Source organism: Siniperca chuatsi, linkage group LG12 (genome assembly GCF_020085105.1).
Source record: "Siniperca chuatsi isolate FFG_IHB_CAS linkage group LG12, ASM2008510v1, whole genome shotgun sequence".
NCBI lineage: Eukaryota > Metazoa > Chordata > Actinopteri > Centrarchiformes > Sinipercidae > Siniperca > Siniperca chuatsi.
Window position 1 is genome coordinate 11,051,625 of NC_058053.1, and position 24,715 is coordinate 11,076,339.

The window sequence follows — 24,715 nt, forward strand, 5'->3', positions numbered from 1 at the left end:
GCTCATTACCATCACAGCAGGTTTAGTTTGTTTATTCATCAGATAAGAGATGGGCAAAACATCAAAAAAAGACAAATCTTGTCCCTTAGGTTGTGTCTTAATTACATACAGGTATTTTTGTCTTGGTGTTTTGCACACTTTCATGATGCTGCAACTTAGTGGTTTTTAGTCCTGTTCCTTTAAGTTTCCTGTTGTAAAAAGGTCAAAGAAAAGGTCCTTCTGTTTTTTCTTCCGGTCATTGAGAAAACTAATGAGTGCATCTGTAAGACATCTGTTGGACACATCTGTTTAGCACACTGACCTCAGATCAGGAAAAAAAAAACTATGTTTAATAAATCATGAGCAAAACTAGTGAATGGGTTGGAGGTGGGCTTGTGATTAGAGGTTCACTGCTTTGAATCCCTTACATTAAGGAAATGAGTGAGTGAATCTTTCCCTCACCAGCTATGAGCTAGAAGCTAAGGTGCCCTATGGCAGTGGGTGGGGAAAAGTAACTCAGTAACATAGAAAAATAATGTTACTAACCAACAAAAAAGAAGCCTTTACTCTTGTTATCACCTTACTTACTACCCGGGGATGTTGCGGTTCATGGTCAGCGCCTTATCCCCTCGGCCACCAGGGTGCCCCACCCCATTGTTACTCTTATTATGCTGCATTCCAGTCAAAGTCGGAGGTCGAATTTCCCAGTTTAAATTTCCAACTTCCCACATCCAAGCATTCCAGATGCACAACGCCAAACGTAAACAAAACTATGGCTGACCATGACAAACTGTTGTATATTTCCTAACGTTTTCACATTTTTGGGCATTTTTAACATTTCCCTGAATAATGTTTGTGCAGAGAAGATGACTTTCAGAGATTGTTTACCGTAATCAGCTACCTAATAACATTGGTGACATATTTTTTACATCAATTAACATGCAGAACAATAGTATGTATTATTTTAATTAAATACAGACAAATATAATTTTAATATAAGTTGCCTTTTTGTTGATGGTTTACCATTTACAATGTGCACTTCCATGGTGCTGCCATTGTTGTGTGACGTCAGACAACTGCTTCTTCACAAGTCAGGGTAGATGGATTTGCCCCGAGTTCACAAGTAGGAGCTCCGACTTTGAGTGGCGTTCCACTGTACTTTTTTTAGTAGTTTTCCAAGTTGTCTGGAACGCAGCATTAGTACACAAGGTTTGGTGACACTTAATTTTCAGCATAGCTCCACTCAACTTACTGCACACCTAACCAGAGGTCTAATCAGCCACAATACTTGAAAACACACACAAATAAATATAGTGGAGTAAAAAGTACAATATTTCCCTCTGAGAAGTAGTGAAGTATAAGTATAAACTTGCATAACAGTAAATACTTAAGTAAAGAACAAGTTCTTCAAAATTGTACCTAAGTACAGTGCTTGAGTAAATGTAATTAGTTACATTTAACCACTGGTCATAAACCTCTTAAACTGGGCTAGTTTAGATAATACGTTTTGTGGGTTTAAGTACTCAGCCATTTTGATTTTCTACTATAAACCCACATGCTGTTTGCTTTTCTGATCATTTACAGAGGCACAAACCAGTGAGATGTTAATAGAAAATTAATGTGATGAATTGGGTATTTAAGTACTAAGTAAGTAACATAAATATTACTTCTGAGATAAGGCTGTGGAGATCGGCACAGTAGTGAATGGACTATGAGACTATGTTAGTGCAAGTGAAAAAGGTGAGTGACAAATGTGTACAGCCAGGTCTGTCATGAATATTGCTATGAATAATAATGTCTTCTCAGTCACTTGGCAGTAATTACATAAATTAATACTTATTAGCCACTTCCTAGATTATGAGTGTGCATGCAATGAGTTCATTAAATCTCCCATAAGGAATTTATGGAGGGAGAGCTGCCACTTAATGGTTGAATAAGGACCTATTAAGTGTATTTATAATACGTTGTGGATTAAACTCATTGTTATAAACCATAATTTGTCCCAAGTATATGAGCATCAATTACCAAGACATAAATGAGGATGATCATTTTGTCTTTTTAGGTTGCTCCTCTCTCTATGTTTTCTGCCTGAGTGAGCTCAGGCGACAGTCAATTAAGTGCAGACACGCTGTATTGTATGTGTCCTCATGTTACAAAGAGCTGAAGAGAAAGCACCTCATTCTCCTCATTGTGTCAGATACTCATTCTAACAAGTAGGCATATACATGATGTAACTCGGCTCGCCTGCCATTCAAATGCACCCTGATGATTTGTCTCACATTTTTCCAGCGTTTTGATTTTCTGCAGTGGTTCTCGTGGCTCAGCTGCCTAATCAAGTCTCTCCATAGCACTTTCCTTTAAGACAAGATGACAGTGGCTCTTCTCCGCTTCTTCTAATAGAAACTCTGTTGTCACGTATGCAGAAAGAGAGATGTCTGAGTCACTTGTTGCACTACTTGTCACTGTCTGGGTCCAAGGTTATTAATAAATTTAGTGGGAGCAAAGGAGAGGGATTCTTTGTTTTTCGTCTCAGATTTGTGTGTTTTCCTTTCAGAAATATGATGTTCAGTTAAAGTCTCTGCAGTTATGTTATCCCCAACCCTCTACTAATTATCATAAATACAAGCCAAGAAAAACAAAACTAAAGTAAAGCACATCCTTCAGCAGTGAATTCCGGCTGTTTTTAGTGAGCCAGATCATTTGGCTCAGCTCAGCAATAAGAGCCAGCTCTTACGGCTCCCAAACGGCTCCTCATTTAGTACTACTTCTGGCTTTTATAATTCAGCCATATTTAGCAATGTTTTGACGTATGATTGGTATGTGTGTACATACATCACTTAAATTATTCAGTGTAATTATACTAAACCTTAAACCTATATTTCCAGAATACCATAATTTTACATTATGTATAAAAACCTTAAATAATGTAAAAACACACAAACACTATTACACATGTGTAAATAATCACACAACTCTATACAGACACATTTAAATTTAATTTGTATGATATAATATTAAGTTAGACCAAAGTGATTTCTGGTTGTTTCTGGATCATATTTAACAATACGTCATAGGATCATCATATTATTCTGTCTTGTATTAATTTACAAAAGAAAAGAAAAAAAAATCGGCTCTCATTCGCGACGACATATCATCCTTCAGGTTTAACAGAATATGGATCTACAGTACATTTTACAAAATTACAGTGGAATGTAAATGTAAAAAAAACCATGTCAATAATTAAAAAAAAAATCTGTAATTGTGATGTCCAAACCATGAGTGAAACCGCAAATCCACATTTTAATCAGAAAAAAGAAACTTGACCGCAGCTTTGGTTTCTTTTTTTATGTTTGAAAAGTATAGTTTTCATCTATGGTATTATTTTTCCTATTCACGTTCATAGTGTAGACATCACATTTACAGAATAATGTTTTTTTTTCATTTATGATGTTTACATTCCACTGAGCTTACATTTGATGCCATAGAGAGTATCTCGTAACATGAGTAAAGGACTAGAAAACAATCTGTAAAGCAGTAGCCGCTTCAGTAAAGCAGTAAGGGAATGAGAAACAAAACCTTTAAATTAATTAAAATAATCTCATGTGATCAGACAGAGTTATAGCTAGTTATTAGCTAATTACTAATGTATGTTAATGTTAATGTATATTTACCATTTGAAGAAAAACCTCACATTCTCAAGAGAAACACCTGTAGCAGCACAACCTGCTTCTTTCAGAAAATGGATGTTGGGAGTTTTAAAAATTCTCTGCTTGTGATTACAGAAAGAGGGGTGACTGTGAAAACCTGAAAGACAGTCCTCCAGTAGAAACATCACATCTTCAGAGGGGGGTTGAGTTGTTTTGCAGCAGCTATGGGGGCTCTGCAATCTGCAGACAGTCTGCCGTGTGCAGTAAAGTATACTGACCGAACCTTCGTGTGTTCAACTGAGCAAATGACGAGTGTGTTTCAGGATATTCACTTTTGAACACTAATGCTGACATCTGTGGACTGAAGCTGCCTTCAGGCTAACACTTTTTGCTGAGTCTCAGCTGACTAATTAATTAAATGAATTAATTAAATTTAATTAAATTTGATCGTTTCAAGGATTGACTGTTAAATTAAGAGTTTGTCAGTAGTCAGAGCAGAAAATCCTCTGAAATACAGTAGCACTTGAAACACATCCATATGTATGCTTGTGTGGATTATAAAGATCATATCAGATAGAGAAAGTCTGGGGGCAGCTGTAGCTCAGGTAGTGGAGTGGGTTGGTTATTAATTTTAAGATTACTGGTCCACATGATCTGAAAATGAATGTCATTTAATAGTTAATTTAATAGTATTCTAGGATTTAAAGGTGTAAGTGGTGAAATACTTTGTTACTGACGGCACCAAATCTGATATTAATGTTAAGAAAAACTGCACTGAGTTAAATCTAGTGACCTGAGTGTGTGTGTGTGTGTGTTTTGACGGATCTGAGAATATCTCAGAAGTTCAGACTGTGCTCGAGGCTCGCTGTCTAATGCTGCGTGTCATCCGTCTGACAGTTTCTCACTCACACACAGTGTAAAGGACGGAGAGCAAGAGTGGCACAATGATATGTTTATTGAGAGGCTTTGGATAATAGAAAAGGTGGTGGCTGCTGCTGGAATGTCACAACCACTGACAAAAAACATGGGACATAAACTCCCTTAGCTAGACACACACACACACACACACACACACACACACACACACACACACACACACTCCTCACCTCTGCTCCCATCGAGATAAAAAAACTTACGGCAATGCACAGGACAAAGACGCTAATCACAGTTTCTACAAGCTAATTTCTACATGAAAAATTCAGTTACACATATATGAGGGAGATTTTCTTCTTAGGCACGGCAAAAGCAATAAGATGTGTATCTCAACAACAACAAAAATAATGATCAAAATAAAACATTTGCACATGTCATAAATCCTCAGGGGCCCAGATGGACTGAATGTTTACACTGGATTTGAGGTGGGAACACCCTCTATTTGCACCACCGGGGACTCGAGTGAAAGGTCACACTCACACCAAAGGAGGAAATGGTATAGGGAGATGGACGGGTAAATGTCTGCAAGTGTTTTCTCTTAACAGGACTAGTACCAGAGTAAGGACTCAGTTCATCTGGTTACCCCCCTGTATACATCTTTATATCATCTCTCTTCCTATACATATACACATTTAGGATTTACAGAACTTGGGACTGAAACATTTAATATAAATGTAATCCCAGGTCAGACAGAAGAATGGCTATTAGAACTTTTACAGTCTACATACAGTTCCACTGGTTCAACGTCCAGTGGTGATAACACTTTGAAATGATCGTATACGAGTAAATCACACACAGACAATATCACAGACAGTTACTTGAGCTGTTTTTTTTGCTCTTTTTCTATATTTGCAATTCGTTCAGAAAGTTCAATGTGTTGTCCTGTCTGTGAAGAACGTTTCAGGAGTATGCTAAATATATAACAAGGTAATCATTGATAATTTAGCAGCCCTCTTCTGCACACTGACACAACAAGAACACCAAGACAGACCCTCACTCTCCTCCTCGCCTCGTCTCGTCTTTGAAAAACCTTGTGCTCAGATAGGTCAGACAGTCAGTGACACTCTCCCTCTCAGGTTTTAATACATCTACTGTAGCAGCTGGAATGTGAAGAACACGCTAGCTCTTTGACAGGATATAGCCGACACTGTAGCCTTGTACTTTTTAAATGAGCGCTGCTGAGTAGTAAGCTGGTGTTTTCATTTGTGTGGAGAAGCGCGCGCATTTGTTCAAACGGGACTAGGTTTGGTTGTTTGTTATTCTGTTATTTAGTCAGTACCTTACAGTAGCCTCGGGGAACCACACAGTCAAACAAGGAAGCACTGAGGCGATAAACAGTTTGTTTCCACGCAGTTTGACAACACTGAGTAGAAGATACTCAAAAGCTGAGGAATATTGCTGGCATTTAGAGTCAACTCCCACACAACCGCTCCACCTGAAAAAACATCAAACTTAAGAGATGCTCTGGATTGTGATATTTAAAATAACGTTAAGTTAAAGCTGAATTGAATTTGTTTAATTGAATCAAACATCCTCAACACACTGAACCCTGAATAGCTCACTGGAATCAGCTACTCTCATTCAAATGAGGTAAACTTGCTGGTGGAGGCTTCCCAGTTCAATTACTGAAAACTGGCCTTTTACTGGTTAAGCTGTGATGTGTTATTCCGCATTCATGTCATGTTTGAGTTATCGTAATTATCAGATTCCAACGTGTAAAAGCTATTCACATCAACATCCAAGTAATCCATAAATTATGACTCGGAAACTCAGATTTTTTTCTACGCTTTCGATATGTTAGAGTGCTTGAAAATCAAACAAACATGGATGCCTCATGTCAGCCGTAGTCTGTCATTAAAGGTGAATTAAACCCAAATGTAATGGATATAGTGTTATATTGTCATTTAACAGTATTTTTTACACTCATAAGACCAACCGTCTTGAGTTGTCAGATAATGCGAACTCTCACAAGTCGTACACATGGGAATCTTCTCCCTCTCTACCATCCATCCCGCATGACATGAAAGCAGCATTTGTCTGAAGATGGACTCTCCACAGTCTGCATTTCATCACAGTAAGCCAACAAGGCCCATCGCATTTCAAAGGCTCCTCCACAAAAGGCCAAGAAATGCTGCCTGCAAGGTTTCAATAATCAAGTTTCAACAATCCATTATGTGCTGATCGACTGTTCGATGGAGCATTCAGGCAATCTTTGTCATCTCATAAATTCATGTGATTATGTCATATTTACCAGGTACTTATGCTAAGGTGATCTATCACTGGTAATCACATCGGATCACATCACATGAACTCCACTATTTGCAGCATGGACATGTTAATTACAGGGCATTACAAATAAATGGAAGTAATATGAATATATTTACCATCCACTACATGCCCGGTGTTCATTGTGCATTGACGTTAAGCGTCACAGCTCATACTGCAAACTTTGTTGAATGTTTGATGGCAACATCCTATAATAAACTTGGGACATTTTCGACTTTTTGACAAGGGAGCTCCTGAACATACCATTGGTTTTTATCTCTGTGAGGCTAGACCGTCTTCTCATTTAGGGGGGAGGAGCAGGTTCAGCCTTTTGTGGGCTGCATCCTTCAGAGGATCCAGCCCCTGAATTGGGACACATCTTCAAACTGCCTGAAAGAGACTTTAAGTTTAACTGTTCAAAACAATGCACATTGACAATGTCTTCATTAATTGTTTTTATACATACAGCCAGATAAATTTTAAATTCCTGATATATGGTATCTTTTTCATTTATACACTTTCACGCTCTTTCCTTATTCTGAATGTCTGGCTCTGTTACTGGCTGAATTAGCTACCTCAGTGATACTATTGCTTCACATACGGCAGATAATAACAAATGCTGAATGTTCAGTGGCAGTATTCAAAGCAACCATATACACATACAGCCATGGGAGGCATGTGGGGAAGGATTTTTAGCCAAAACCTTGAGATAAAACTTTTCCTCTTCACAGCTAAAATGGTTTATCACAGTGGAGATGTCATTATGGCGCAGTGTGTGTGTGTGTATGTGTATGTGTGTGTGTATGTGAGTATTTTCCCGCACAGACGTGTTTGTTTGCTGTGTGCTTGTTTAGATAAGTCTGTGCCTGGATGTACTGCTTCCAATGTTTCTGAGTGAGTGTGTGTGTCAGCTCAGCAGATGGAGTTTGATTCTCACCACTGGGAAATCTCAATCCCACAATGCACTGGGAGCTGCGCCAAATGAGGAAGCGGCAGCAGCAGCAATGAGGAACCAATCACAGCTTGAATACTTTCCCTCTCTCTCTTCTCCCCGTTGCTGTTCCTCCAGGACTGGCCATTGTTGTGCTATCCATCAACATGAATTGGGTCTATAGCATGAGTTAATTCTTAACTCACGGGCATAAAACATACACACGTGTATTACAGACACAGCAAAACCGATTAACACAGATCACAAAGGAAAATGGGGACAGAGTGAAGTGGCGGTTGATTCCCCATCCTTCCCATTTTGTTTCTGAGCAGACAAAAGCAAACAGAAACGCCTGGAAATCCTGGCTTTAGTAAATGACAACAGCAAGAAAATTCAAAACCAAATCACTGTCTGGGCTATAGGGGGAATTATTCCAAATTTAGGCCTACATTTACATGCGATCTCTTCCTTTTTTCAGTGTTTTCCCAAATCCCCCAATCAGCCTGAAGGAACGTCTTTTGTTGGATCACTGAGCGGTGGAGAGAGAGAGGAAAGAGGAGTTGATAATGTTTTCCCAGCATCTTCATGAGAACAGCAGAATTCACCTTTTCTTTTTAAACACGCAGCTTATCACACACCTACCAGCAGTTAACGTGAGGATTCAGTAGTAAAGCACAAGGTGCTCCCAGTCAAACAAGTGGGATGGCAAGACGTTCTGAGAAATCATTGTGATGTGTCAAAACAAACTGATGACATCACATTCCCCCTGCCACAGCAAGGCGGGTTCAGATTAGAAAAATCAGATTATTGTCATGGTGCATGAATGTGTGTGTGTGTGTGTATGCTAGGGCTTGACCGACATGTGATTTTGAAGCCAGTATACTACGCCAAAATTCAGCTTTTGAAATGAAGTATTTCTATGGCCAAAAAGCATTTTACTTTTTGTCTAGATTTTTACTTTTAGGATGGAAAAGCCTCTGAAACACCATTTACTTCATTGAGGGACAATGAACTTCTTCACTGACAGCCAGACTAATGACATTAAGGCAGAGTGAGGCAGGTGTCATTGCAGGTTTTTCAACACGACACTGTGGAACGATATCTCTGGCCAGACATCGGAGGTTAGCTACGATCAAATTTATGATATCAGAGATGGATGACAACTGATATCTGTTTATAACTAAAGGTCAATGTCAGCTACTGCCCAGTATCTATGACAGCAAAATCATATATCGATATTACCCTTGAGTGTGTTTGTACGTGTGTGAATGTTTTCATTTTATAGTAGTGAAAAACAAAAAAACGTTTTCCATCCCCTGTAGCCCTTCTTTGGCGGGTCTGGAACAAAAAGGAGGTCTTCACTCTCCAAATAACCAATCACAGTCCAGCGGTGGATTGTGAGATTGTCAACACAAATCGCTAAGAACGCCTCGATGTGAGGTATGGACGGAGAGAAAATACTGAGAAAAATGGAGAAGGAAAAGGTGGCTGGTTTGCCCCGAGTTAAGGGTCTTTATCTAATTTATCTGGTTTAGTCCAGTTAGCCTAGTCCCATGCTACTGCTGGCCCAGCAACAGGAGGCTGGTTTCCCATAGGCTCAGCTGCAGCTGGGGGTCAAAGGTCGGTGGTGTTGTCATCTCCCTGCGCCCATTGGCCCAGTAGCCGCCTCCACACTCCCCCTCCAGGTCCGGTGACAGAGCGGCGTACAGCACAGTGGCAGCGCCCTCTGCAGGAGTCTGAGGAAAACGCACACACACATATAAATGTTTATAGATACATAAACATCAAAAGGAACTGGAGTGACTGAAGGATGACAAGTTCAACAACAAGTTATCACTGCAACAAACAAATAGTGTCTGAGTGTGTGCGTGCGTGTGTGTGAATGCCAGAGGAGGCCCGATGTCACTGTATGTTAGCATCAGTGAAAAGAAGGCTCAGGGTGTGCGCCTGTGTGTGTGTGTGTGTGTGTCTACATGCATAAGTGTTAGTGTTGATGCATTTTAACAATGATCTCCGTGTTCGCTGTGAGACCAGGAGCAGTTCAGAGCAGAGAGGGGATCACATCCTGCGAGCATCAACAGCACACTTGCATACTTTGTGTGTGAACCTGTGTGTGCGCGTGTGTGTGTGTGTTTGTCTGTGTGTGTTGTAGTACTCCACAATATTCCAAACATGAATTTTAATTGTTCCTCTGAATTAATTATTATTTTGCTTGCAGGGCTAAATTTTTCAGCACGAGCAACGATACAGGCAAACACAACTTGTACTTCATTATTCATGTTGCTGTCGGTAGTTTAAAGGTCTGTTCATACATGGAGGGGTTTTAGCACGGAAAAACGCTTTCTGTGAGAAGAAAAACAACAACTTGTTTTCATGACAACAGGCCACTCATTTTATTGCTCATTACGTTTGATTACTTATGACTTCCCAGTTGCTAAAGTAACTGTCGGACCTTCGCCCTTGTAACTGTCTGTTTTTTTTGGGCTGATTAAAACTTATGTCTGGTCGCACTAAAGGGCTATTAATCGTATTTGATTTCTTGATATCCCTTTAACTACATTATAGTTTTGGTCATATGGTGTCCAGTTTCCTTCACCCAGTCTCTGTTGGGTCATGCACAGAGGAGGGATGACATCCCGTTTCTTTTCATTTCTTGTGTCTTACGTATTTTGTTTTCCCCCTCCTTTCCCTTCCCCCCTGAGATGTATTAACCCGCATTAACCCGAGAAAGATCACAAAATCAGCGTTTTAAATGAGTTCCAACACTATTAAAATGATCCCATGGAATGTAAATGGGGTTTCAAATAAAGTTAAGCGATATAAAATAATCTCACATTTAAAGTCTGTGGCATGTGATGTTGCAATGCTTCAAGAAACCCACTTGAATGAGCTTCAATTACACAAATTAAAGCTTCTGTCCCAGGTAACAGAGCTTCAAGGGGTGCAAGTATCTTGTTTTCCAAAAAGTTTATTTTAAATTAATAGACTTAGTTGCAGATAAGTTGACAGGAGGTACATTATAGCTTCTGGATTTCTTTTCTATGCTTTTGTTAACATATACGCTCTAAATTCTGGACAAACAGCTTTTTTGTCAACCTTATGTGGTACCATATCCAAGTTTACTGGAGAGATCATCTTGCTCAGTGGGGACTTGAATAAAAAATACCTTAAGGGAGAATGTGATTAGTTCTGATTTCCACAGTATACAAATATCTGATCATGCCCCCATCTCTGTAACATTCTCCCGGTTTCTGGATCTACATAAAACAGAATATTGGAAGTTTAACAATATTTTGTTAGAGTGATGAGAGATCATTGTTGTTTTGTTGTACATTTGAATTCTGTTTCATCTATTCAGATGTTGTGGGAGGCTTTTCAAGTTACATGTAGAGACGCTACAGCCAGGAATAGGGAGAGGTGAGTAAGGAAACACACTATGATCTAAACGAAACGAAAAGAAATTAGTACTACCTACTAGGGTGGACTTGCAAGCTGTATTGCACGAAGAAACATCATTTGCACTACACAGACTTCAACAAAAACATTTTGAGAGTGGAGATAAAGCGGGCATAATATTAGCATGGAGAATAAGTCCTCGATTCCTGCCATTCATTCAACGACTCTCTAATATTTGAACCTAATTTGACATTTCTAAAATATTATTCAAAACTATATGAGTCTGAATGTAAATACAGTTACAGTATTGAGTTTTATAAATGTTTTCAAAATGTACTAATCCTTTCCCTCACTTTACTATATAATGACGTTATTGTCAACCAATCAATACCACACAGTTCTGCTGTGATTTCTCTCTTGCCAAAACCAGGCAAAGACCATTTGCAGATGAATAATTTTCGTCCACTAAGTCTGTGAAATAATGATTATAAAGTGTTTGCAAAGATGCTTGCAATACGTCTTGAGAGAGTGTGGTTTCATCTTTAATTAATGTTGATCAAGTGGGTTTCATTGCTCACCTCTGAGACTGCCAGTGTTCTTTTTCTCCTGCCAGGAGACTTTTTCATATAATGTCAAGAGCGGCCTCAATTCAGCGGAGGCTATATCCCCATATAAAGAACAACATGAAGCAGGTAGTTGGGGCTGGTTGGAGAAAAAGATCATTGCAGAAAATAAATACATTTCGCTTGGCTCTCTATGGTACCTCCCTAAATGTAATAGAAATATCAGTAACCCCTTAATTCTCCATTCATGTGACACAACTAAAGAACTTCATAGACAGTCAATTGCTTTCTGATGGCAATATAATTGAATTGAATGAACTGCAGTATACATCAAGGGGGATGCAACAACTGTTTGATCTGGCATGTTTCTCAGTAAAGACGACCACACTTACTCATTGGAAACTGAGAAAACAAAATAGTTTCAACCTGGAGCACCGGCTTAAAGATTACTTGGATTTGATATCAATGGAACAAGCAGCAACAGCTCTTCAGGAGAGGAATAGCGGCCTCACAGACACTTGGACTATAATCAGGTCATCTCTGAATTATTAGGTTAGATCATTTTTTCAGTAGTTTGTAAAGCTTTTTTGTGTTCCCCTTCCTTTGTTTTGGTGCCTTGTCTGCAGTTTGAAACAATATGAAATTGAGATCCTGAATGCACGATGTACATGCTACCCCATGTATCTTGATGATTTGTTGGCTGTTGTGTATGAGCATCGGGATGATTTGTTCTGATGTAAAGGGTATTAGAGGCTCCGCAAACCCGTCCCATTTGCGGCAGGATTGGGCGAGTGGTGTCTCCACCTTGACACCCCTTGCTCAGCCAGCCCCCCTTCCCTGAATGTGTATTGTTCTGTGTATGTCTCTAGTCTGTCTCAAGTATTATTTTTGTCTAATAATAAGATAAATAAAAAAAACTCACCACTCATTTTTAGCTCACCAGTTTCTCTGCTGCTCTCTGACTTTACTGCTTTTCTTGCCAAGGATACTGCATTTATTTCACAATATTCACTAATTACAATGACTACTTCCTCCGAATATTGACTGCATCATGCTGCCAAGAGGTGCTGCTGGTTTCATCGACTTAAGAGCAATTCTGAGTGCCTTGCATCAACTTTATTTTCTGTCTAAAACAGTCCGTGTCTGTTCCATAGAGTGTATAAAATATGGGCGTAGTCTCTGTGAAGTCTCCCGTAGATTTCTGAAGAGCCAGTGTGAAGCTCAGTGCGGTGGCTCCGACAGACGCCATCTTGGCTAATCCAAAAATGACACTGCATTTCACTACACATATTACTTGTGTACGGGACAATTTAACCTTTGAATCCTTGAATCATTTTAATTGGTCAAATAAACTTTTTGTGTGTGTGTGTGTGTGTGTGCCTGTGAAATGACAGTGGTGGGCCACATACTTCCGTAATCAATATTAAAGCCCATATGATGTGTTATTATAAATGTTAGGAGCACAGTCTAACAAACCTACACTTCCACTATACACCTGAACAGACATACCTGTATATTACATACCTGTACATACCTTTGTATATATACAGTAGATTCATTGTATATATTTTCTAAATACTCATTTAAGCAATTCCACTGAATCACCCTGACTATATTGTAGATTTGCGCTAGAGTAAGAGTATGGTCCTAATTTTAGTTAGGTTAAGTTTCTAGTTGGAGATTTTAGTTTATTATTATTTATGCCTTAGTTATTATTTATTTCTTATCTACCTCCTTGATTGTCCTCAGGTTGTTTGTTTTGTGATTAAGGATTAATAAAGTACTCTCTCTGTCTTTCTCTTTCTATCTTGTAGCCTTTGGCTCTGCATGCACCTAAATGTTATGGTTTGCGATAAAAAAGGTGTTGTAACAGGAGAGAGTCACGGTTTGTGTGTGTGTGTGTGTGTGTGTTAATGATTACATGCATGAGTTTGTGTGATTAATGTGTTTGCGTATGTGGGGCAGAACCATCCCAAAGGTTGTGCTCGGAGGCAAATGCCTGTGACAATTGCATTTTTGGGCTCAAACACGCACACACGTCTCCTTTCATTAAATCCCAGGGACATTAACAGTATCCTGCGGCCAGCGCTTGAAGCTATGCAAGAAACATTTTAAAATACAACACACAGTAAACAGCCTGCCTTGATTTTTAATAGCACTTCCATTTTCAGTGATGTGGATAGACTGTGTGTATGCGTGTGAGCATGCATGAGTGTCTGTGTTTCATCTTGTATAATAAAATCCTGAACAATGTCTGCACTGGAGTTTCTTGTTTCAGGTAACAATGGTACCATGTAGACTGCAAAGTTACTGTCACATAACTAGCTGGCTAGCATGACTTTGTTAGTAGGAAAAACATGATTATAATCATCATTTCCAGGACACTTTTGCTACAGAGATCCAATATTTCAACTTACTTACTTACATACTGAGGGAGGAAGCAGTTTGGTTATAAAATGAAAATTTAAGCTTCTCTGGCTACAAGCTCTTGATATGTGCTTTATTATTGCATAAAATTTGGAGTGTACAGTAGATCTGTTGTTTTCCTTCCAACAGAAAAAAAATTTTGGTTTGCAAATCTTTTAAAGACCTTGAGAAAACACACTAAGATACTACATTTTACCTTCTAGACATTTGCCTTCCAGTCACTTAGCTAACAGAAACCAACAATTAATTAACAATTACAATTATATACTCATAAAAAAGTGTTTCGTTTTTAGTTAATTAAATTATACAATCAAGTTATTGATCAAAAATGGTGGAAAATGTTCAAACTAAAGGTTTGTTTGCAGCAAGGTTATCTGCTTTTCCGTCTTGCAGGATGACATAAATCAAACTTGGCCTCTGTGTGAATAAAGCAGAAGAAAGTCAGGACAGTGTTTTACCCTGAAAAGCAGGCGTGCAATGGCGCTCTGTGCCAGGCAGAGGGGTGTCCAGAGGTGGCGATAGAGAGCAGTATCCACCATGCCAGGATCCACAGCACATGAACTCAGTGGGAAACCTCCATGCTGCAGCTCCTGGTGGAGGTGGGAACTAAATAACAGCTGGGCTAGCTTACTGTGACAGTAAGCAGCATGAGCTGAATAACATTGGCTGAAGAGAGAGAAAGAAAGAGACACTGTTAGACCATGATAATGAAATGTGCCTCTGTTTAAATATAATGAGGATAAAAGGCAGGTAAACAGCTGTTTTTCTCAGTTTTGTTTAGTTCATTCCAATCAACTGCTGCCACATTAGGTAACAGTTTTCCATGTAAGAATAACTTGAACAAGGACAAGTTCTTCTTACAGTGGAAACTTAACAAGACCTCTCTGAATCCTCAGGCTCAGCGTGTCCTAAGGACACACAGGCCCAGACAACATCATTCCACTGCAGAGCCTCAGAGCCAGCAATTTACTGCAATTTTCTGCAGCTCAAGACTTGCAGTTCCAGTCCAACTTCTGCCACCTATCTGCAATAAAAGTAACAGCAACAGCAGTTCAGACCTGCAGATGTACACCAGTCTATGATGTACACATGCTTATGTGCGCCATCTACAGGAAAGGAAAGTATCTGCAATTTGGACAGCTGCCAAGGGACTTCACAACTAAAAATCTCTGCTTTTGGTCATGTATTACTGTTAAAGTAAAATCTGGTCACAGCTGTCCCTTGTATCAAAACTGGCGGGAAACTCTGTAGCCTTGGTGAGGAAAAGATTTGTATGTGCAGCATTTATCAGACAAGAACTTAAACTGCATAGTATTAGTGCGCATGCGCCAACGTGCACGCTGCCTGTTGCCGTGGCTCCGTCTCCTCATTTAAGTCACTAAACTGGATATTGGATCATTAACATCACTGCAATACTTGAAATAATTGTGTAAAAATCTCTGTTTAATACTCCGGTGCAATATACTCTGTTTTCAGTTTAATTTATTGATATTTATTCATACTTCTATTACTGCTGTGCAATATCCACCGTCTCATAATAATCTTAATAAGCTACACTTAACTTGACAGTACATGCACTATTACTTATTACTTATATTATTACATTGTATTATACCGTACATACTTATCATCAACCGGTAAATCCACTTTGTACTTTACACTTATTTTAATTTTATACTTATATTCACTTTGTACTTAATTTATCTCACCTGTATTATAGTGTATTATATTTTGATTTGCTTAGAACTTCTATTCCTGTGTGCACTGACGTGATAGTGAGCAGCTGTAACAAAAGAGTTTCCCCTCAGGGATCAATAAAGTATTTCTGATTCTGATTCTGATAGAAGATGAAAGATTAAGTTAAACAGATACAAAAACAATACATTAACATAAGAATTCCTTAGCAGGAAACAAATTACTTGTACTCCATTTTGAAATCAGCGTGACATTCTGAACTGACACAATTTGGATTAAATTAAGATATTATAGATTACTTTCTATTTTATAACATGTTGTGAGAGGCTAAGCACACCGGTGTGACCCACTGCTAAGGTAATGTAACAACACAATGAAGATATTCAGGCTGCTAATGCTTCTGGACAGCAGTGCTGCTAGCTGGAAGGATACTGAGCCAACAGTTTCCCACCTAATGCCAACAGAAAATGAGACACTTGTGTTGGTGATGCCAGCACAGAGGAAGTGCAGGTGAGTGTGACAAGTTGGAGCTTGAAATGTTCTTAAAAATAAAACAAAACGCAGTTAAGGGATAATTCATGTTTAATAAAACAGTATTATTTCTGTAATTTTGTCCACTGGGGTTTGTTTACATCCTGTCTGATCATCTGACCGATGTCACTGTGTTCCCAGATCTCATCAATTAACTTGGTGAGTACAATATTATAATAACTAAACCAAAAGTATGAGAAAAAGATCCCAGTTCAAATAAATTGGAATTATCCTTTACGTATTGATTAAATGTTCTTTAATAAACATAACTCTTTTTGTAAATGGCCAGCTTTGTAAGATATAATTTGATATGGTTGTGATTGCTTAAGTGTCTGTTAGTGTGTGTGTCAGCCTACCAGCTATTTAGGTCATTTAGTCTGATCTTGCCGATGCGGTGGGCAGAGGAGGAGACGTTGACCAGACGGGAGAAGTAACCACATTTCCCAGAATCCTTCAGTATGTCCAGGAGCAGCCAGGTCAACAGGAAGTGGCCTAGGTAGTTCACGCCAAAGTGCTGCTCAAATCCATCCTCAGTACGGCCCTCAGGAACCAGCATGACACCCGCTTGACACACACACACACACACACACACACACACACACACACACACACACACACACACACGTACACAAGCATTTAAAGCGCACAAAAATACATTTCAGTGTTTGAAGTTTGAATATGTTCCAAACATGGTACATAATACCTTTCAGAACACTAATATCCAAATTCTTAGGTAGGCCTGATGTGCATAATGTAACTAGAGGACATAATGGTTAAAGTGCAAACAGCCATGAATTGGTTGATAATATTCCTAATATCCTGTACCATAGGGGTCTCTAATGTGTCTGCAGTGTTCAACATGGAGGTCATTATGTGTTTTTTATGGTATATTCATAAAGGAACTTAAACTGGCATGTCGCTTCTGTTTCAGTCTGGCTGCAGCCATACAGAGTATAAAAGTCTCTTTTTTAAGTGTTTATTATTACTGTATAACAATACCTTTTCCTCTTTCAGTTGGCTTTAGGAAGAGCTTTTCTATAAGCTGTGTTTTTATTATTATAATATGTATATATGTATATATTAAAACAATATCCACTTTTGTATCATTAATAGTGTTAAATAACATCCAGTTTCAGTTCAATTGAACATATTTGGAAGATGATGGTGGTGTCAATGAAGGGGTACTTGAGTTCATCTGACAGGGCTGTGTGGGTACATCAGGCATAAAAGGTTGGGAACCACTGCACTAACTGATGGAGCACATGCAAAACACATTGTTGATCTTCCAGTACTTGCAGAAATGCTGAAATATGTGAGCTGAGTTTAATACTTTAAATCCTTTTAAATTCAGGCAGGTGACAGCATCTAAATTACACTGCTGTGCAGAGGATTTCTACTTTTCTCAATGAATACTAGATGGACTACTCTGCATAATCAGTATACAGCCCACACATGGCAAGAACATGACATCTCCATCACTCACCATTATTGACCAGAATGTTTAGTGGCAGGTCCCGCTCCTTGAAGCTCTGGACAAATTGACGGACAGACTGCAAAGAGGCTAGGTCCAGTCTCGTGAACTCCACTGGAATGGACACACACACACAAACAAAACAGAGGCGCACACATCAGACCCATTGTAAACGGATTATGTCTGCAAGCCGTTTTGGTGGTTAAGACATCAAAGAGTGTATTAATCATCACTTACAGCAGGCTCGGTGGGTTCTTACACTACAGTACTGGCAGCGCTACTTCTGTTGCTCCAGCACATTATATCAAACCTAATACTTCTTCCTGAGCTTCCTGAACACACCGTTATATCAGGTCTAATGTATGATAAGACACAGATAAGAAAGCAATGCCCAGGAGCTGGTTTCATCAGAGTGTGAAAGTGACTCTCTGTGTAAGTATAAGTGTGTGTATATGCATGCAGAGAAATTACTTTGGGGATTCTGAACACGGAGTATACTTAAAAACCTGGATAGGCACACATTTCTTGTGAGGACATCTACTTTGCACAGTATGAAGGGTGTTAAAAGGACAGTTCACCCCCAAATCAAAACTACATATATTTATATATTATTTATTAATTACCTGTAGTGCTATTTATCCATCTAGATTGTTTTGGTGTGAGTTACCGAGTTTTGGAGATATCGGCCGTAGAGATGTCTGCATTTTTTGAATATAATGGGACTATACGGCACTCGGCTTGTGGAGCTCAAAGCACCAAAAAATTATATTTGAAAAACTCAACAGCAACGTTTCTTACCAGAAATCATGACCCAGTTACTCAAGATAATCCACAGATTTGTTGTGAGCAGTTTCATGTAGGAACTATTTTCTTTCTACTGATAGTTCCTACGTGAAACTGCTCACAACTCGGTCTGTGGACCTTCCCTATCTCCTTCTGTCTTCTCCTATATTTACTGTTGCAATGAATAAAAGTAAAAATGTTCATCTCTCTTTTCCCAACAGGCTCTCCGTTGGTGGAATGACCTTCCCAATCCACAGGACTGTGCAGTCACTCCTAATCTTAAACAGTACATTGAAATCTCATCTCGTCAAGAAATGTTTTAAATTCCTCTAAATCTTCCTCTGTGTGCACATTCATTTAATTTCCTAGCACTTCTCTAGGAGAAAAGTATATTCTAAGAATGTAAAAATACCATATGTCCTATTTTGTTTTTTGTATGTAAAATTTCAACACCAAATGGCATTGGTTTGCACCGAACCACAAAAAACAACAATCCTACCAACTCCTCATCAAAAACAGAAAAGTTATATTAATATAGTGTAATTTTATAATATACAAATATCAAGAATATATAACATATTTACCAAATGATGTTCCCTTGTACCATATTTCAGGTTTGCTAGTGTGTGCAATTTTTGCAACCGCAACAGGTTGAGGTGTTTCCTTTTTATGTTTTTTAGGCTGGTAATAAACAAAGGTGCCATTGTTTTCCAGGCTGGTAATAAACAAAGGTGCCATTGTTTTCCTCTCTAACATACACCGAATGGGCAGGTGACAGGGGCAATATTCTATATCACAGTATCAGAGAGAGCAGTGAGTCTGGGATCAACAGTGAGAATGTAAAATGAGGAACCAGAAGGTCACCCATACTGACAAGTATGCCTCAAGCCGCAGGATCTTTCATTTGTTTGGACCCTGCTTTTTTAATAGTACTGTCAAACCTTCAAAATGCACGCCAAATTGGGGATGAACCCCAACCGAATATGTAAATATACTTGGTCCCTGTTGGGCTCTGAATGATGTTTTTAGTATATGACCAATCCTTTTTGCATAAACAGCTGCTGCCAAAGGACTTAAACACGAGTGCACTGCCATCATACATAAAGAAGATCATGTCTTTCAAACATCAAGAAAATAATATATTGTTCCTCCCTATAACTCCAGTAAGCCTGTAGAGAGTCAAATATAATAAACAAAGACAGGAAGAGGACTGAGAAAAGAGCAGCAGGAAGGAGAGTTGATGGAGCTGATAGAGAAAAAGGCCACCATTATAGATGAGAGTGCAGCCATCCCCGATGAAGGTCTGATAGCAGCCTTATCTCCAAGCCATGCCACTCACCTCCTGCTGAGTGTGTCTGTGTGTGTGTGTTTGTGTGCTTGAGAGAGAGAGAAAGAGAACGGAAAAGAAAGACAGAAGCAGAGAAAGCAAGTGTGTGCATTTGAATGACCATAAGCACAAGTATATCTCAGTATGCATTTGGATTGTATAAATACCAAGCAAATGTGCGTGTGTGTGCGCGCACATGTGCATTAGTCAGAGAACAGGTACATCTGTAAGCATGTGCGTGTGTGTGTGTGCACTGCCTGTCAGTCCTCTCCTGTTCTCTTGAGTGGGCTCCCTTGGGTAAGGTCCTTTCAGATAGGCCAGTCATATCTAGAAAGCCCACTGGGAGTGAAATGCCATTGATCGGGCACAGTTCTGCTACTGCCAGCCCTCAATTAAAACCCCAGGATCTTCTATAAAACTCAGCTCCTGCCACTCAATAGCCAAACACACTGACTGTGTTTTTGTAACAGAGGAATTATTTGAAACTGATGACAGGAACTGCCTTTGGAGACACACATGCTGTTTAAGACCCAGTGGATCCATTCATAGTCTCCATTTCTAATTTATCATTATTATCATTTGAGCTGCATGTTAACTTAAATTAAACTGTGAACTGCAAATTAAACGATTACTTAAAAAAAATCTATTTTGAGTTAATGTAATAGCAAAGTTCATGGGAGTCTTTTATTATAAGTGTTAAAGTGGTAAAGTGGTTTAATAAAACAGGGAAAGGTAGACTTTTCTACGGCATTCCAGTTGATGATTTTGTTACTTTTAGGTGTTGGAAAAGCCAGGTCAACAACCATAACAATCACATATTCTACTGTTGTTTGTAATATGGGCAGTGATGTTGCTAGATGCGCGTCCTGCATCTCTGACACATTAAAATCCGAAAGGACGCAGTAAACTCAATATCGACACTTCCAGGGGACGCATCCTATTTTTTCCTTGATAATGCTACATTGTGAACAACAAATATGTGTTGAGGTCATATTAATACACTAAAGAAACTAATTTATTATCACACTGCAGCCTCTCACCTGCTCTCTGTGTCGGGGCTGAGCACACACACACAAACCATTTTTGGACCTCACGAATACAGTAAAACAAGCCCACTCACACGGAGCGAGACACAAGTAAGCAAACAGCAAAGCAGATAGGCAGTGAAGATTACTCAAGTTGACAACAACTACGCTCGTTACTGTAAGTGCAATAAAACCTTCATGAGTAAAAAGCCAATACTTTATCAATACACCTGTTCAACAAGCATAAACATGTACATGTAGAAAGCTTTATTTTAATCTGCTCTCATCCACTGCTGCTAACAGCAAATTGTTACAAATAAGCTAAACAAAAGCTGTCTGTATGTAGTCTAACTGTTTAGCTTAGTTTGCCACGAATCTTAAAATTTGACAAATTCTTGTAAACTTACTGCTAGCTTAGACAAACCAGCCCCTTCTCCCTCTACCAGGTAACTTACCTGCTGTGAATCACAGCAGCAGCAGAGGGAGGAGGACAGAGGACAGGAGGAAGGACTGATACTGACTGATGTCTGTGTTCTTCATTCTTTCTAAACTTCACTCAGTATTTTGGTGTCAGGAATATTAGGCTATTGATTTTACATTTTAGATTTGTTTCCAGTGAGATATTATATAGTTTATATTGTGACTTTAATGTTGTAAACATTACTGTTGCTGCTTTAGAAATATATGTCCATGTTTGCATAACTTTGTTGTCTTATTTGTCATTTTAATGTAACTTGTAATTTAAAAGTTTGACATTAACTTAATGAAGGTTTATACATTTCGTCTAGACTGGATTTTTATGATGCCCTGCTACTTTCCACTATTTCAAATGGACTAAAACCTATTTTTACTTTTACTTATGCACTCTGTAATAACATGGCACAGTTATCTAAAATGACAAAAAACGTGGTTTTGCAATTGGTCATTGTGTGGTCATACAGTGGGTCACTGGTTACAAGTTTGCATAATCAAAACAAAAAGGTATTGACAACGGTCTTATTATTAAGTTAGAATAAAGTGAAATTTGCAGCACATTCCTGTTAAAGAAACAGGTGGGGCAGAGGATGACTGCTAAATGGCAGTGAAAAACCACTCCATGCGAGTCTTGCAAAAGCTGTGGTGCCATGATTTTAAAATGTCTTTGTCCTTTTCCTCCTCAACAACCAGTGACAAAAGCTTCCACAGAAAGGTCTCAAAGGGATCAAGGTTTGATAATGTTTTTATACTGAATTCAGATTTGATAAAATGCATTAAATCCCATCAAATCTTTGAATCTTAACTGTTCATTGATTCCATCTGTTCATCAATCATGTTATTATAGACAGACATTTTGACATGTCACAGTAGGAAAATAACAGGTGTAAATAATAAAATTAATGATGGCTGAGTTCCATTTAGCTGCTTCAGTTTCACGGTCCTGGTATTCTGCATACTGTCACACTATCATGTCTGGTGTTAATGCTAATAAGTATAATAATATATACGCACAGTATATCATGCTTCAAAACTACTACTATTCCTGCTTTCTGCCGTAATGTAAATATTCAAGCTAGTGGTGTGCATTTAACTAGTCATGCTCATTGGTGTAGAGAGACAGAATAGTAGAGACCAAATTATGCGCACGAAAAAAAGATAAAAGATAAAACGTTTCAACCACAGATGGTCTTCCGCAGGTAAAAGTGAAGGAAGTGAACACACCTGTATTTAATAGGCAATTAATGATGAAATGTCACAGCATTTTCTCCTAATAAGCCTAAATGAGTCATCTGATATGAGACATTCAGAAAGAGAAGAGACTGATTTGGCCATCTCAAATAAAAGATTGGAAGAAAGACAGTAGTGCTCTGGTGTTTATTACTTATTTTTTATTTCTGAAGTTACTCGCTACTCTACTAATTTTTTGTTTTCAGTAAATATTTTGTACTCTAATTCAAGTAGTTATTTTGATGACTACTTTTACTACGACTTGAGTACTTGTTTTTGGCTACTCTACCCACCTCTGGTAACACTTGTGCTTTTCCTTCTATGACAAGTCAAAATGTCTGCTGTGAAAAAGGCCTATTATAGGTGAAAGGTGAAGGTGACATTTTTGTTATTGTTTCCCCATACTACTTTACGGTTTCCTACCACAGTGTGCTTTTTGATATTACTTTCAAACAAAGGCACTTGAATGCACCATGTCACATTTATGACTTGTGAAGTCTTGAAGGGGGCAAAAGTCAAAGGCTGGTTTCATGGAAGAGTAGTGATTTCTAACTGTGCTCCAGAGCTTGTGGACCATCACTTTCCTTTTCCCCTTTCCATTTCCTTTGCTACACAAACAGCTCTGTCTTTGCGTCTCAACCAGCTGCTTGTGGATGGAAAGGAAGACACAAGAGTGTTATACAATTGCGTCTGGAATTTTGAACACTAAATGTGATTATAAATGGTTCCTGCCACATCAGTGCACAATCAGAGCCACTGTAGTACTACAAGAGCCAACTGAACATCCTTTAACTGTTTATACTGGGCTTTTTAGAGTTTGTTCAGCTTTTAGGTGAAATGATCCCCCTAACTAAAGAAGTGGGAAATAACAAAGAAATAAAAATGGTCTAACAAATAATACAAATAAAACTAAATGTGTTCATTAGTTCAATTAAGGCAAAATTTGACTAAACTTCATTATGAATTTTTTAAATGCCATTGAACATCACTGAATAGTTTTCCAAGTTGAATCTATTTGAAGTAAAAATTGCAACTGGGATAACAGTTCAGAGAGTGAACTGAAACTCTGGAGTTTTTTCCCCCCTAGCTAGGCTTCAGCATGCAACTCTGTTGCACTTTCAACATACTGTCTGGAATATCCTAACAAATACGAACACAGTCTTCATCCTGAACAGCAGGTAATTAATATGTAAGTCGGCTAATGCCCACGCCTCATACTCACAACTCATAGCATAAGAGTTCAATTTCTGCATCTTCTTCTGCTCTATTTTGTGTTTCTTTGCAAAAAAAAATGAATAACTTTAAAAAAGCAATACAATAAAAAATGATGAGGGAGGTCTGCCTGCTTCTCTTACCATAAATCCCCTCTTTCCACCTGGCACTAACATGCATCTTGTGTCCTGATTGTGACAACAGTAGATATGATTAAGCTGGATTACACCTAAATCTGATATTAAAATGCATCGCTGGTAAATACATCAAATTTCTCTTCTGCTTGCCAAAAGGCCAGAGATCTTGCATTACTCACATGCTTTAAAATTGACAGTAAACACCATGACATGCCATTAATTTTTGGCAAATGCTTTGCCGTCAGAGCTCTCACGACTGTTGGGACAGGAAATACAAGGTCTTGGATGTGACCATCTTCAGATGTGTTTGGATGATCAGTTTTATACATTTCTGCTCTAAATACAACACAGTAAAAGATAACTGCCAAGTCATAAATCACCCTGGATCTTAAGCTACATGTTTCCTTAAATCACACCCTGCTGCACCTACCCTCTCTCCCTCTTTACAATACTGTCTAAATAAAGAGTGAAAATACATAAGGATGAATGGACTGCCCTCTCTGAAACCACTTCTTATAAGGTGACAAGGAAGTATAAATAGTTTCACTTTGAGCTCTGATAAACAAGCAGTGATATCCAAGAATATTAAGTCTGGGCATCGTGCCAGTGTTAGCTCCTCCACAGACAATTTTATTCAGCTGGGAGAGGGGAGGCTTGTAGCTTGTAGTGTTAAAGGGATGATACTCTCC

At 38.7% G+C, this 24,715-nt stretch overlaps 1 protein-coding gene across 5 annotated transcripts in view; it reads right to left on the reverse strand.

Annotated features, from left to right (window-relative positions):
* Positions 1-4,563: 4,563 nt before the first annotated feature.
* The window catches only part of LOC122885352 (dehydrogenase/reductase SDR family member on chromosome X-like), a 50,733-nt gene continuing 30,581 nt past the window's right edge, over positions 4,564-24,715 (reverse strand). For 4 of the 5 annotated variants that reach the window (XM_044216318.1, XM_044216317.1, XM_044216314.1 and 1 more), the window contains 5 exons: positions 17,851-17,952; positions 16,724-16,931; positions 14,600-14,807; positions 11,730-11,853; positions 4,564-9,491 (listed from right to left, as the gene is read on the reverse strand). In XM_044216318.1, the coding sequence (XP_044072253.1) occupies positions 9,370-9,491; positions 11,730-11,853; positions 14,600-14,807; positions 16,724-16,931; positions 17,851-17,952 (764 nt within the window). In that variant the 3' untranslated portion in view covers positions 4,564-9,369. The remainder of the gene's footprint in view (positions 9,492-11,729; positions 11,854-14,599; positions 14,808-16,723; positions 16,932-17,850; positions 17,953-24,715) is intronic. The other variant, XM_044216315.1, reaches the window with a different exon arrangement.